Raw genomic sequence first — 12,612 nt, forward strand, 5'->3', positions numbered from 1 at the left:
TCTCATTCCACCCCCAGCCATGGGCTGGGAAACCTTGCACTGGGCCAGGTTGCCCCAAGCCCAGTCCAGCCTGGCCTGGAACACCTCCAGGCACGGGGCAGTCACGGTTTCTCTAGGCAAAAGGGAATGGGGAGGGATCAGGCGAGGGGCAGGCACGGGAGCTGGCAGGGAACGGGCCGGGGCTGGCAGGGGACAGGCGAGGAACAGATGGGGGCCGGCAGTGCCTGTCTCTCCCCCGCAGCAGCGGTGCCCACTCGGTTCTCGCTCCCTCTCCCACCAGGGCCGTCCCACTCCCAGCCGCTCTCCAGCTCCCGGTGCGGCCCCGGGGGGTCCGTCCCGCCCGCTCCCGCTGCTCCCCCGCGGGCAGGGTCGAAGTCCAGCCGCGGCCGCGGGGCCGCTCTCCGTCCGGCCGCGGCCCCACACGGTCACGCACCCGCGGCGTGAGGTCAGTGCTGCCCCCGGCCCGCAGGCCCCGGGCCGGCCGCGGCTGCAGGCCCGGCTCCTCCCGGCGGGGCGGGACCGCGGCTCCCGGCAGCGCCGCGGCGGGCCCGGCGCTCGGCCCGGGCCGGGGGCGCGGCGGGGGCACCCGGCCATGGCGGGGCGGCGCGGGCCGGGCGCGGGGTGGCGGGAGGCGGCGGCGGGCGGGGCCCGGCGCTTCCCGCGGGAGTGCTGCGAGGGGCTGGGCGGCCTGGACTACGGCCAGGTACCGGCGGGCCGGGCGCGGGAGGGAGGGCCCCGGGGAGGGCCCGGCCTGGGGCAGCGGGGGGAGCGCGGGCATGGATCCCCCGCCCTCCCGGTGCCGCCGCGGGGCTCGGCAGATCCGCTGCGAATCGCCCCCGCAGGTGCAGCAGGCCTCGGGATGCTCGGTCCCCGGTTCCGCAGGTGCGCCCACTGCCCTCCCCAGCCCGGTGCCACCCCAGCCGGCACGGTCTGAGCAGGAGGCAGGGGCTGCGCTGGCACTGCGCGGAATGCACGGGGGTGCTGCCACCGGCTCACCCGCGTGCCCCTGCAGCCCTTGTTGAAGTGCCCGTGCGGCTCTCATCCAGGTATCCATTTATCTCTCACTCAGGTGCCGATACAGCTCTCACCCGAGTGCCCATGCAGCTCTCATCTAGGTGCCTGTATTGCTCTCCCCAAGTCTCCCCCGTGTGCCCGTTCGTGTCCCACCCAGGTGCCACCTGGGTGCCTGTACAGCTCTCAGCCAGCTGCCCCTGCTGTTCCCACCCTCCCTGGCTTCGGGGCTTTGATCAAGCGGGCACCGCTTGCCACGGTCATTGATCCCCCCACCGTGGAGGAGGGGGCAAAGTTGAATGTTCTGTGCCTGTTACGTGGCTGTCCCAGCAGCTCGCAGAGACAGCTCATCCCATTAGGGCTCCCCTTTTATCCCGAGAAGCACACAGCCAGGCACAGGCCAATCTGCCTCCCGCTGGCAGCCGCGAATTTGGTTGTTGAGCAGGAGAAAAGAAGGTGAGTGCGATGTTAACGATGGTGCCTGCCAGGAGTTAGTAGGTCAAGAAGCTTTTGTTCAGCCCGTGCTAGCACTGTGCTCAGCACCGTACAAAACGAGAGGAAAGAAGCTGTCCTGGTCCCATGGGATTGCAATTGAAGCAGGATTAGACAGTTCGGCCCCGGTGCCAGCAGCTGCTCGGGTTGTGGCTCGGCAGTTTGGAGGGACAGGTCTGGTGGGAAAGGGCTGCTCGGGGGTGAAGGGAGGGGGGAAGAGGCTGTGGAGGGTGGGAATAGGGAGAGATGAGTCTGGATCAGGCCATGGGGGCTGTTCTCGTTGTTCCCCAGCACCCATGTCCCCAGGGCTCGGATGGAGGAGCCTGGAGGCTCTGGGGCAGAGGCAGTTTGAGGACAGCTGTGAACCCCAGCGAGGATCCATCTCCCCTTTCCCCAGGGCTGTGCAGTCTTTGCTCCTGCACTTTGCACCTTGGGCAGTCCTGGCCGGGCAGGAGGCTCCTGGAGTGGCTGGATGTTCCCTGGGCATGGGAGCTTTTCCTCTGGGCTAGGAGAGGTGCTGGGCTCACCAGCCCCTTTCCAGGGATGACACTGTGGCTCTGGTTCTTCCCAAGAGCCTGTGAGGAGCCAGTGGGAATTTCCCTCCCTGATACCTTTTCGAGCTGTGCCTGTCCCCTGGCATCCAAAGGTCTTGAAAACACAGCTGTGTTGGGGAAGCAAAAACCTTCCACGTCTCGATGTTGTCTTGGTTTTGTTTCAAGTGAGGGCTGGGCTTGGGATGGGCTTTTTTTTTTTTTTTTTTCTGTTTTCAAAGGTTTTGACCAAGGGGGAAAAAAAAAGACACTGGCTGTTTTTCATCCAAATACCAACACAGGGAGAGGGAGTGTGGAGGGAGAAGCAGCATGGCTTACTGCACGTAAAAATGCTGACAATGTCAGGGAGCTGTCTGGGGAAAAATGTCTCTTTTTAAAAAGGAGAGCAGTGAGTTTTGAGGGGTTTTCGTTGTTGTCATTAAGACAGGAAATACTTCTGCGGCTCCTTACAGTGCAAATGCATTCCCCCTTGCTGTGGAGGGGATTTGCATCACTCTTACTTTATGGGAGACGAGTTTGAAGCTGACACTGCATTGTTCATTGCTAGGGGATTCCATGCAGACCAGCATCCCTGGGACAGTCCTGTGTCCCCAGGGAGGCTGAGATGCTGTGGAATGGTGCTCCCTCTCCTAAAACACTCATGAGCTGGCAGCTGAGGACTGGTGCTCATCCTCAGAGCAGCAGTGTCCCCTCTGATCCTGTGTCCTTTTGGGCACGCTGTGCAGGGCTCCCGGAGGGCCCAGTGCCCCTGGGTTTTGGGGGGGACAGCTTGGAGAAGCCCCCATCCTTCTTCTGGGCTTTGCACCTTGACACAGCACTTTGCAAGCTGTAACAGCACATTACTCAGGGCTGGTAAAAGGTTCATGTACCCTTGGGGCAGCTGGTTTGAGGTGAAGTGCAGTAACCATCCCTTCTTCCACAGGTGGATGTGGCAGCCATGGTGCGGCTCTTTGGCTACGTGGATGTCACTGACACTGGCTTCATTGTGGCTGTCCTCTCAATAGCCTTCAACCCTTTCTTCTGGAATGTGGTAAGAACTGCCTTTGTGCCAGCTGCTCCTTTACTTTCAGCTTTCCTTTCCCAGTTTCCTTTGGGAGGAAAAACCTCTTTTGAGAAGTCTGCTGGGCTGGGTGGGGGGAATTGGGCTCAATTAGATCTTAGGAGTGGGTGAGCAGGGGGTTGTGCTGCAGCCCCTGGGGCTGGGGGTGACTGTGAGGGCTCTCACAGAGGAGGTGAAGGTGGGAGCCAGTACAGGATACAGAAAGAATTTGGAGCTGAGCTTGGGAGAGGGAACACAGCAATCAAACCCATCCTTCAGCCACATGTCCCACCCAGCAGCCAGGCACTGCTCACTACTGGGACCGAGCATGAATGGCATTAATCCCCATCAGGGTGGCTGCACTGGATATGCTGCCTGCTGCTTCCCCTTGAAATACGTTGGCAGCTGTTCTTGTGGATGGCAGGAAGCAAAAACAGTCAGCCAAAAGTTGGCCTGAAAAAATTCCTCCTCCATCATGCTGCAAAGCCTGGCAGAGAGCTGCAGGGTTGGCAGCAAGCCAGCCCTAGGAGGAGCAGGATACCTGTGCATGGGTGATGCTTGCTGTGGCTGTGGGTCCCACAGTGCTTTGGGAGCCAAGGTTTGCTGTGGTTTGCTGCCTCCTTGCAAAACCTGCAGGAGCCATTGCTGGCCCCGTTCTGGAGCATTCCAGAGCCAATATGCCAAGCAGGAAGCCCAGGCTGGCTGCAGGATGAGGTGACTCCCACCCTGCAGCACCCTCAGCAGCACAGCTGAGGTGTGGGGTGAAACATCCCTGCGAGCACTCCTGGGAATGAGATGTCATCTCAGCCACAACTCCCAAATCCACCTGCCAAACCTCCCTGCAGGGATTCTCTCCCTGGAGAATTCTCCTTAAAAAGGCCTTGTTTTTCCAGAGGGGGAGGACTCCTCTCTCTCTGAGTGCGGGGGCTCTTGAGATTGTCTCACACTGGGCTTTGGAAAAGGGAGGCTCTGCTGGCTGTGAGTCACTTTGGAAACCTCTGTCGGAGCTCTTTGTTGCAGCCTCTCTAATTTTTCATGCAACTCATTATTAAAAAGTCTCGCAGTGTCTGAAATGCGAGCTGGAATATGCCACATTATTTCGACTGCAGAGTCATCATTTAGCATAAAGAATCAATGAACAAGAAGATTCAGGATGTGGTCTCTGGGGGGAGAGGCTGGCTCCAGCGAGAAACTGCATGAAAGGCAAAGAAAAAAAGTACTTTATTAGCATCTGCTGCTATGCCTGCAACTCGTGGGACGCCTGCAGCTTGGGAAATAGCGTTGCTTTTTGGATCAGGAGTTTGGCTGCTGTTAAAGGACAGGGAAAGCCGATGCAAGAGCAGGAAGTTTGTTGCTCTGCGCTGCTGTTGTCCCCTCGCAGGGATTGGAGAACGGCACCGTTGGCAGCAGGTGGCACTCCAAGCCAGACGAGCAGGAGGTTTGAGTGAGCAGCCTGAGCTGGGTGTTGGGGAAAGCTCTGAGCATCCCGTGTTTCTCCCTCTGGAATGGGCTGGCTGGGTCTTGCAGTCCGTGTGCCTCCATCCTTGCTCTGCCCAAGCCCCCCAGCATCTCCCTGGTGTTTGCAGTCCCAGTGTGTGGCTCACACCAGGCAATGCTGGAAGGCTCTTGCAGGGAGTCTGTGTGTCCTGCAGCCCTAAACAAGCCCCCAGTGTTGGGTACATTGCAGCAAGAGTTGCCCTGGATATCCGTGGATTTTCCCTGACCTCTTTCCCATCTTTTTATCCATGTGGTCATTGTCCCCTCCCTGCACTCAGCCAGCAGCCCTTCTTTCTTTCCTTACATCCCTGCACAGGCTCTCTCTGTCCTTGGCTGTTTGAGCTCCTTTCCAGCAGCTAAGATTGCTTCTGCATCTGAATTACTCTGGGTTTCCAAGAGCTTCAGTGCAAAGACTGGAATTCTGCACAGTGCCAAGCACTCTTTGCTCTCTCTGCTCAATAAGTAATGTGGGATGCTGGTCAAAATCTCTCCCTGTGCATGAAATTCCTGATTTGGATAGAAATTGGGTGGGGATGCATTGATTTAGTTCAGTGTTTTAATTCCCTGTTTCTGCTGAACTCCAGCCAGGTCTGCCTCTTCCAAAGTTTGGCTCTGGGTTGTCCCTGCTCTGCAGTGCCTCTGAATAAATATGTGGTGGGAAACCTTGGCTCCATGCAGTGCTTGGGTCGTGGAGAGGCACATCCCAAGGCCTTGATCATTTCAAGGTGACCTGGTGAGCACCAGGCATATTTCTCTGGGACAAAACCTGTAGAGTTTGGGGATGAAGCACAAACTCTGGAGGCTGTGGAGGAGTGTGGCCGCCAGAGAAAAATGTGATGCTTGTCAGGTTGGTGGATGTACTTTAGGTAAGAGCAATTTTGAGGACCAGAGCCTAAATGGGGCAATTTGCAGACTCCAGCTGGGCTGTGCTGATGCTCTCTCCTGTTCTCTACAGGGGAGAAAAGCTCTTCCAGAAGGCCTCAGGACTTGCAATTCCCACCTTCCTCCCTGCAGGCATGTGCAGGAGGGTACCAGCAATGTGTCCCCAAGGCCACCTGCTGCATTTCCTCACCAAAACCTGGGCTTGCACCTCCTCTTCTGCTTCCACCCCCTTCATGCCAGTTAAAATCCTGTCCATCCCTGGACAGGTTATATTGTCCATGGCATAGCCTGTGTGTGTTCCTGCATTATTGTCTAGTTTTTCTCATATTTTTTCCTCTCTGCTGTCTCTGCTTTCCCACCCACTGTGTCTGTTATGAGAGGAGCTGCTGGGAGCTGTGGTCCCACAGGAGGCAGGGTGCAGGTGAGGTTTCAAAAGGAAGCAGCAGAGCTGTTTTGGGAATGAAATCACTTAAAACTCCCCGAGGATGTTCAGTGCAGCCAGGAGACCTGAACCACTGTGGGGCCGTAGAGGGGCACCCAGCAAGGAGCAGGCACATCTCTGGAGCTGTGCCATAAAACATTAATGAGGCCAGAGCAGCAGGAACTTCAATAAATCCCATCTGTGTTTGGAAAGCCGCAGAACGATGGGAGAAACTTCTCATCCCTTGGTAACTAAGGAAGGCATTAAATAAAAACTCCTCAGGGACAAACATTTTCAAGCCAAGAGAGGCAGATAACCTGCATGCAGGAGGCTCTAAAGAGCTGGCTGAGTCTTGGCATGGAGGACTTTCTAGAAAGCTGGAAGGTTTCTGTCACTCCCAGCAGCAGCCAGGCATAGCCATGAGGCCAGCAGTCTGACGTCCATCACCACGCAAGTGAGTTTGAAGTGGGGAGTGCATCCATCAGCAATCTTTTCTTGATTTGAGCCTCTTAAAAATTTAGTTCTGGCGTCATGGACCGATTTAGAAATGGCTCATCTTCAGCTGGCTCCCTCACTCCTCCCGTCACCTCTGGTCACCCCCGAGAGACACCCGTGTGTATCACAGGGATCTGCAGGGTGAAACCTCAAATGTCACAGCTAGGAATGGGCTAGGCATAATTTAGCGTGATTTTAAAGAAAATAGACCTCATCAGACTGTGATTTTATTCTTCAAGGTTGCAGCTTTTCCTGTTCAGGGTAGCACGATCTCTGTTCTAGACTTCTGTCAAGCGTTTAAGCTGCATGAGGTTTTGATTAAAGAAGTAGTTGCACAGGGACCTGGGCTGACAACGCCTGGCTCCTGATGGATGTGTATCTCTTGGTTCATTTATTTTTAATTTCCCATCCTTTTCTCCTTCTTGGGAGACTGGAGGAATCTGCCTAGTGGGTAAGAAGTGCTCGCACTGGAAGGGAGGGGGGAGATAATGCAGACACTGGCAGTCTGATTTCACCTACCTCTGACCACTTCTTGTTAAACTTGGAGGAAGGTGCCTGGCCCAAAACATCCCCATGCTGCTGGGAAGTAGATGGAAGCTCAGGAGGTGCCGGGATTCAAGCCTCAGTGAGCCAAAGCCTGAGAAACCTTTTGGGGACAGGAGAAAAAAGCCTGATGCTGGGAGGTTTCAGCAGCTCTCACTGCCTGTCTCAGAGAAGGAAAGGACTGAGCTGTGGCTTGATGGTGGTGTGTCAGCACCTCGCTGGGGAAAGGAAATTGCAGGGTATAAAATAACTGTGTGAGGGCTGGGATGGCAGCAGAGCCTTGCAGGGAGTGCACCTCAGTCACCTGAAGTTTACAGGACTGAGAGATGAATGAACTGAGGGGATTCAATATTTTTTTCCTGGCCTTCAAATTCTGTCAACCTGTGAGACTTTTTCTGGGCTCCCCCACAAACCTTTGCCTTCCTGCAGCTGTGGGGGAGAGCAGAAAACAGCCCTCAACCAGCTTCTGGAAAGTGCTTTTAGACCCCATCATAGCAGCCATGGCACAGCGGCGATGATTATCTGCTTATAACAGATGCTAGATCAATAGCAGGGCTTCAAGCTACGCTGCAAGGCAATTGACTGCAGAAAGTGTTTCTTTATTGGGGTAAAGCTGGGCTTGCAACGAGGCTCAGATCCGCTCTTACATCTCCGGTCTTAAAATGTCACCACCAGCTCTGATGCCTTTCATCCTTTGTGCAGGGAGAGAACGCACATTATTCATAATTGGACTCTCTACCAGGCAGCAATAGCCATTTTCATTTCCTACAATAGCTGAGAAAGAGTGAGGATTTGCCTTTTTTTTTTTTTTCCCCCATCTCCCAAATAGCATTTAGTGGCAATTTTATTCCAAGTGACTCGGTAGCGCTTTCACTCCGGCAGCGAGGGCTTCGCCGCGCCGCTGTAACGCGCGGAAGCGGATGGCATCGATTCTCCAGCTCTCGTAACAGAGCCAGTCCTGCCTGGGTGTGTAACACCAGGCCTGTTTGTCTCCTAAATTTAGCTTTTCCAGCATGTTGGCACCGCTGTGAGCCTCATAACAAGCACCAGAACTGGGTCGCACCCTCCGGCGTGCCGGCTGGACTGGCACAATTAGGAGAGCTGTCACCTTGAGGGAGAGCCACATCCTCCATCCAGCACTGCTTCCCACAGCCTCACAGCTGGAGGTGGTGGTGTTTTCATCTAAATCCTCTTGGAGAAGCTGTGCAATGTATTTTTATGATGCCCCTGCAGGCTGAGCTGCCTGTGGTGGGGGTATGGTGGAGCCCAGCCTGGCCAGGCAGCTGTGAGCTGAGATGCTTTGTCTGTGTGTCGAGCTGGGCACGGTCTCAGGGCTCTGGGTGAGGTGGTGACAGTCATTCCAGCAGCTGCCCACCCACTGTGCACAGGTACCTGCCAAGGCAGGCTGTGTTTGGGAAGCTGAGCCATTTCTGTGCCTGTTCCTAGAGTGAATTTGGGATCCAGCTGGTGTGTGACGTGCCAGCTCAGCATTTCTCAAACCAAGGTCAGAATCTGCCTCTCACCTCACAGCTGACCCGATAAGCAACCTCCTTTTTTTAGCATCTGCAGAGTGCTTCTGTGAAAACTTAGGGTCTTTGTTGTATATACTGGACTTCTCTTGTTTAGTATTTTAAAAATAAACTGCAGGCTTCTGGCAGCCCTGCTGGAGTAAGTCAGCGCACACACAAAAGATGAAAAAAAAATATTTAAGCCAAGAGTCTTGTTTCCATATGGGATCAGAGGATTATCTTTAGACCCTGGAAGCTGGAAGAGGCCCTTTCTTCTTCATCCCACTCCATCCCTCTCCTTCCATCCTGCTGCTAAGCCTTCTCACGTGCAAGTCTGTGGCCACCTGTGTCTCACGGGACAAAGGAAAAGGTTCAGCTGGAAGCAAAAAAAAAAGTGGTTTTATCTACCCAGACTGGGAGGTGTGGAAGAGGCAGCTCCTCCTGTGTGGCCCTGGGCTGTGGCAGTGTTTGTGCCTAGACTGAGGACTGGGAGCTGCTGGAGGGGAGAAGCCCACTGCCCCCCCTGGAATGTCAGTGATCCAGGGGCTGGGCAGGGGCCTGCCATAGTCTCGGACATGAGCTGGGTGTATTCCAGCTGTGCCATGGCACAGAGCGTTTAGCAGAAGCCTGCCCAGTTCCCAGAAGGATGTGATCTCCCAAAATAGGCTGTTTTGATGGAGAAATGCAGACACGCAGGGTGCTCTTGGGAGGTTATTTCTGTTAGCCCCGCTGCTGTGCCTCCATCAGGATGCAGCTGCATCTTCTGCATGTCTGGAGACTCATGGTGGGGAGGGAGTCCTTGGGGTTTCATGGTGAGGGTGCTGACTCTGGCTTTTGGCAGGCTGGTGGCACTCCAAAGAAAATGTCACCTAATTTCCCCTATTTTTTCCCTCCTGGATGAACTCTGAGGGGACACATCTCCAGTTGCTCACAGGGCAGCAGCAAATGGGTGGGAAATAGATTAGTAAATCACTAAAGCAAAACCCTCTGTGCGTTTTCCACCTCTCTAATGACCTCAGTGACATGTACAGCTGGAAATGGCTCTTGGCAGGAGCATCCCACATCCCTGCAGTGCTCGTTGGAAATTGGTTCCTTAATATTAGGAACCTCATCTTAATTAAAGCAAACAAGTATGTGCAGCCTCCCAGGCTGCCTGCCTGCATCAGCCCCCTTATATTCCCCTTCCTAAGAGATCCTGACAAAGCTTTAAAACCCCTGTACCCAAACCCAGGCAAAAAATGTTTATTTTTGGAAGCTGGTGCTGATGCATTTCGTTGATGGAGGACATGAGCTGTGGACACAAGAGTGTGCCTGGTTTGGTTGATATGTGGCAGAGGGATGGGAGCAGCAGTGCACTGACTGTACAGAGCAAGGAGTTTTGATTTTGGAGGGTGACCCCAATCCAGGGGAGGGGCTGTGGAGCTGCTGCCTAAATTTTCCTGTTCCCTACCAAAACATCTGAACTTCTGTGCTTGCTCCCATGCAGGAATGAGGTGCAACTTTCTTAGGAAGTTAAAAATTTGGTTTCCAGAAAACACCTGCACATGCACGTGGCTTCATCAAACTGCTCTGCTCGTCCAGTGGGTGTTGAGGTCAAGGAGCGAAGACTGGTGGGAACTCTTGATTTTCCCACGTGTCATTGAAATCCTGAACATCTGTGGTGAAGTACAGACTCACCTGGATTGGACAATATCTTACTTGGTTTTTTCTTTGTGAAGCCTTTTTTTGTACCCTCTTTGTACTCCCCCAGACCGGGATGATGCAGCCGTGGGCTCATTCTGCAGGTCTGCATGTGCAAGCTCTGCTTTGTCTGGCTGAAGGGTTTTCACTTGCTATCTGTGTAGGCACATTTTTGGTGTGATCCTTTCTGTACTTTGGGGAAGAAAAAGGCTATGAACAGCTCACAGCCCTGAAGAGGGTGAAATGGAGATGGGTTTTAGCAATTTTCTGTGCTTTTGGCTGTTGTGGGGAAGCCTGACCGTCAGGGCTCCCAGAACGCCTTCGTCACCTCCTTTGTACCGTGGGAGGTTTGCTCATTATCTGGTTTCTGCTTCGCTTCTAAAAGAAGCTGTAATTGTAGCAGCTCCTTGCCATAAAAGCAGAAAGACATTTTCTGTGAAGGAAAGTGTACATGCAGCTTTTATGATCCTTTACAGTACTTCTTCTGCCCGCTTTTCTTGCCTCCTGCCCTTTGTCCAGCATCATCTCTGTGCCTGCCTGCTGCTCAGCATGACCGCCTCTGGCTCAAACCTCTTCTCTGCACCTTTTAGATGGAAAAAGTTGGGCATCCTCCTTGTCAGTCTTGTTGAGTGAAGGGAAGACAGACCCCAGATCCCCCCATGTAGTCAGGTGTTCAATTGCTGCCTCTTCCCTCAGAGCTGCCAGCCCAGTAGCAGATGCTCAGTCTGCATCATTCCAGGTAGGGTTTTGGACTGGGGAAGAGAACCTTGTCCATCTGTCTGTGACTGAGATGTCCATCTGTAACAGGAAGTGATACCCAATCTGATCACTTTGAGGCACACATGCCTGTTCCTATAAAAAGCCAGAATGACCTCAGACGAGATACTGTATTTTTAACTATGAAGCATTTCTACTAAGTGCCCTTTCCTGTTTATTTTTACCAGGACATTGTTGTAATGACTGCAGACTTACTCATTTCATTCCCAAGGCTGGAGAGAGGCACTGAATTAGTTTCGTTCCGAGATTTTGTTGTACAATCGTTTTCCAGAGACTGATGTACTCGGAAGCCAAAGAGGGTGCATTGTCCAATGGAAGAACATTACTTTTCTTCCTGTATCCATTAAGCTTTGGCCACTGGTGTGGATGTGAGTAGATCCATATCTGGAAGGACTTTCTCAGCCTCTCTCCTCCAGCTCTGTGCAGGCCTCTAGTAGAAATTTGTGGAGCAAAAGGCTGTGAGACTCTTTGAGCCCTGGATGCAGGGCTGGTACCTATATCCCAGCACTGGGCTTTGAGGCTGCAGGAAGAGGAAGGAGCTCCCCTGGCATGCAGATCACCGGATCTGAGGATGCCTGAGTGTTCACTCAGCTTTTGGGTTCCTTTTCTTGCCCTGAACAGATGAACAAATACCATGGGGCACGTGGTTACACCCACCCACACCCAGGGGAACCCCAGTGCTGACACCAGAGGGGTCCAGTGGCTGTGTTTAACCCTTCAGGCTGTTATTACCTGTTGTGCCCCTGTGCTGAACATCTCATCCCCGGGCAGAGGGGAACAGAGCCCGCGTTACATAAAGATCACATTGTCCCTCTCTATTGTTGCTGCCACGACAGCAGCATCGCAAACATGCGTGTCCTCAGTGGGAAATGTTCCCAGGGGAGCTTAACACGGAGCGTGGAACATGATCTGTCCAGCTGGGAGAGGACAGGAGGCCCTTCCAGACGAAATCAGTGCTTTGCTGAGCATGGCCAGTGCAGCCAGTACCTCTATTCCAACCACCTCTCACTCCTCTGTGAAGCAGTATTGGATTTCTCTTGCATTTTGTGCTCTCTGAGGCAGATTTATTTTCTTCTCCCCCCCTTCCCTGTCCCCCTCCCATCACAGCTCCTGGGGGAACGATGAGTGGGTACACGCTGTCCAGAGGATGGGTGTGTTGGGACTCCTTATTAGCAGACTTATTCTAGAGAATTAAACCCTAATTTCACAAAAGGGCAGCAAGAGAGAGGCTGCAGCTCTGGGAGAGGCTGAGTCGGCTTTGTGTGTTGTTTGCAAATAGCACAAGAAGTCCTGGTCTGAGCCTGCTGCTCCTGGTCACTGGGGTATTGTGACCAAAAGAGTAATTGCTGTGTTTCTTTCCTGTTTAAAACAAAAATTACAAAGTCTTGTTCAAGGAAACCAGCCGTGGCTCCTCTACCATGCTGTCACTTGTGCCTCCACTTGTTTTTGGTTTCAGGCAGGGCTTTAAAATGTTCCTATTCCTCTTCCATTTCATCTTTTTACCACCCCTCTGCAGAGTGTTCCGCTGCGTTGCCTGTCATTGTTTCTCCCTGAATTAATTGTTGTGTGTAATTGTGACCTGCTGCAGGACGCTGCCTTGCTCTATTAGAGAGAGGTGCTAATGAAGAACATTGGGTACCACATTACAGGAGAGCAAGGCTCAGCTCTCTGGGACGTGTACTTGCTGTACTGGTACTGCCAGCCTGGCAGAAATGG

The 12,612-nt window shown here is 53.6% G+C and overlaps 1 protein-coding gene across 4 annotated transcripts in view; it reads left to right on the forward strand.

Annotated features, from left to right (window-relative positions):
- Positions 1–208: 208 nt before the first annotated feature.
- Positions 209–12,612, forward strand: part of PEMT (phosphatidylethanolamine N-methyltransferase) — a 41,764-nt gene continuing 29,360 nt past the window's right edge. Inside the window, exons 1-2 of one of the 4 annotated variants that reach the window (XM_084216298.1) lie at positions 209–445; positions 2,977–3,084. In XM_084216298.1, the coding sequence (XP_084072424.1) occupies positions 2,992–3,084 (93 nt within the window). In that variant the 5' untranslated portion in view covers positions 209–445; positions 2,977–2,991. Of the gene's footprint in view, positions 446–581; positions 704–902; positions 1,047–1,445; positions 1,468–2,976; positions 3,085–12,612 lie in introns of those variants that run through there. The other 3 variants (XM_084216295.1, XM_084216297.1, XM_084216296.1) reach the window with 3 other exon arrangements.

Source organism: Fringilla coelebs (genome assembly GCF_963513975.1).
Source record: "Fringilla coelebs genome assembly, chromosome: 16".
In the NCBI taxonomy this organism is placed as follows: Eukaryota; Metazoa; Chordata; class Aves; order Passeriformes; family Fringillidae; genus Fringilla; species Fringilla coelebs.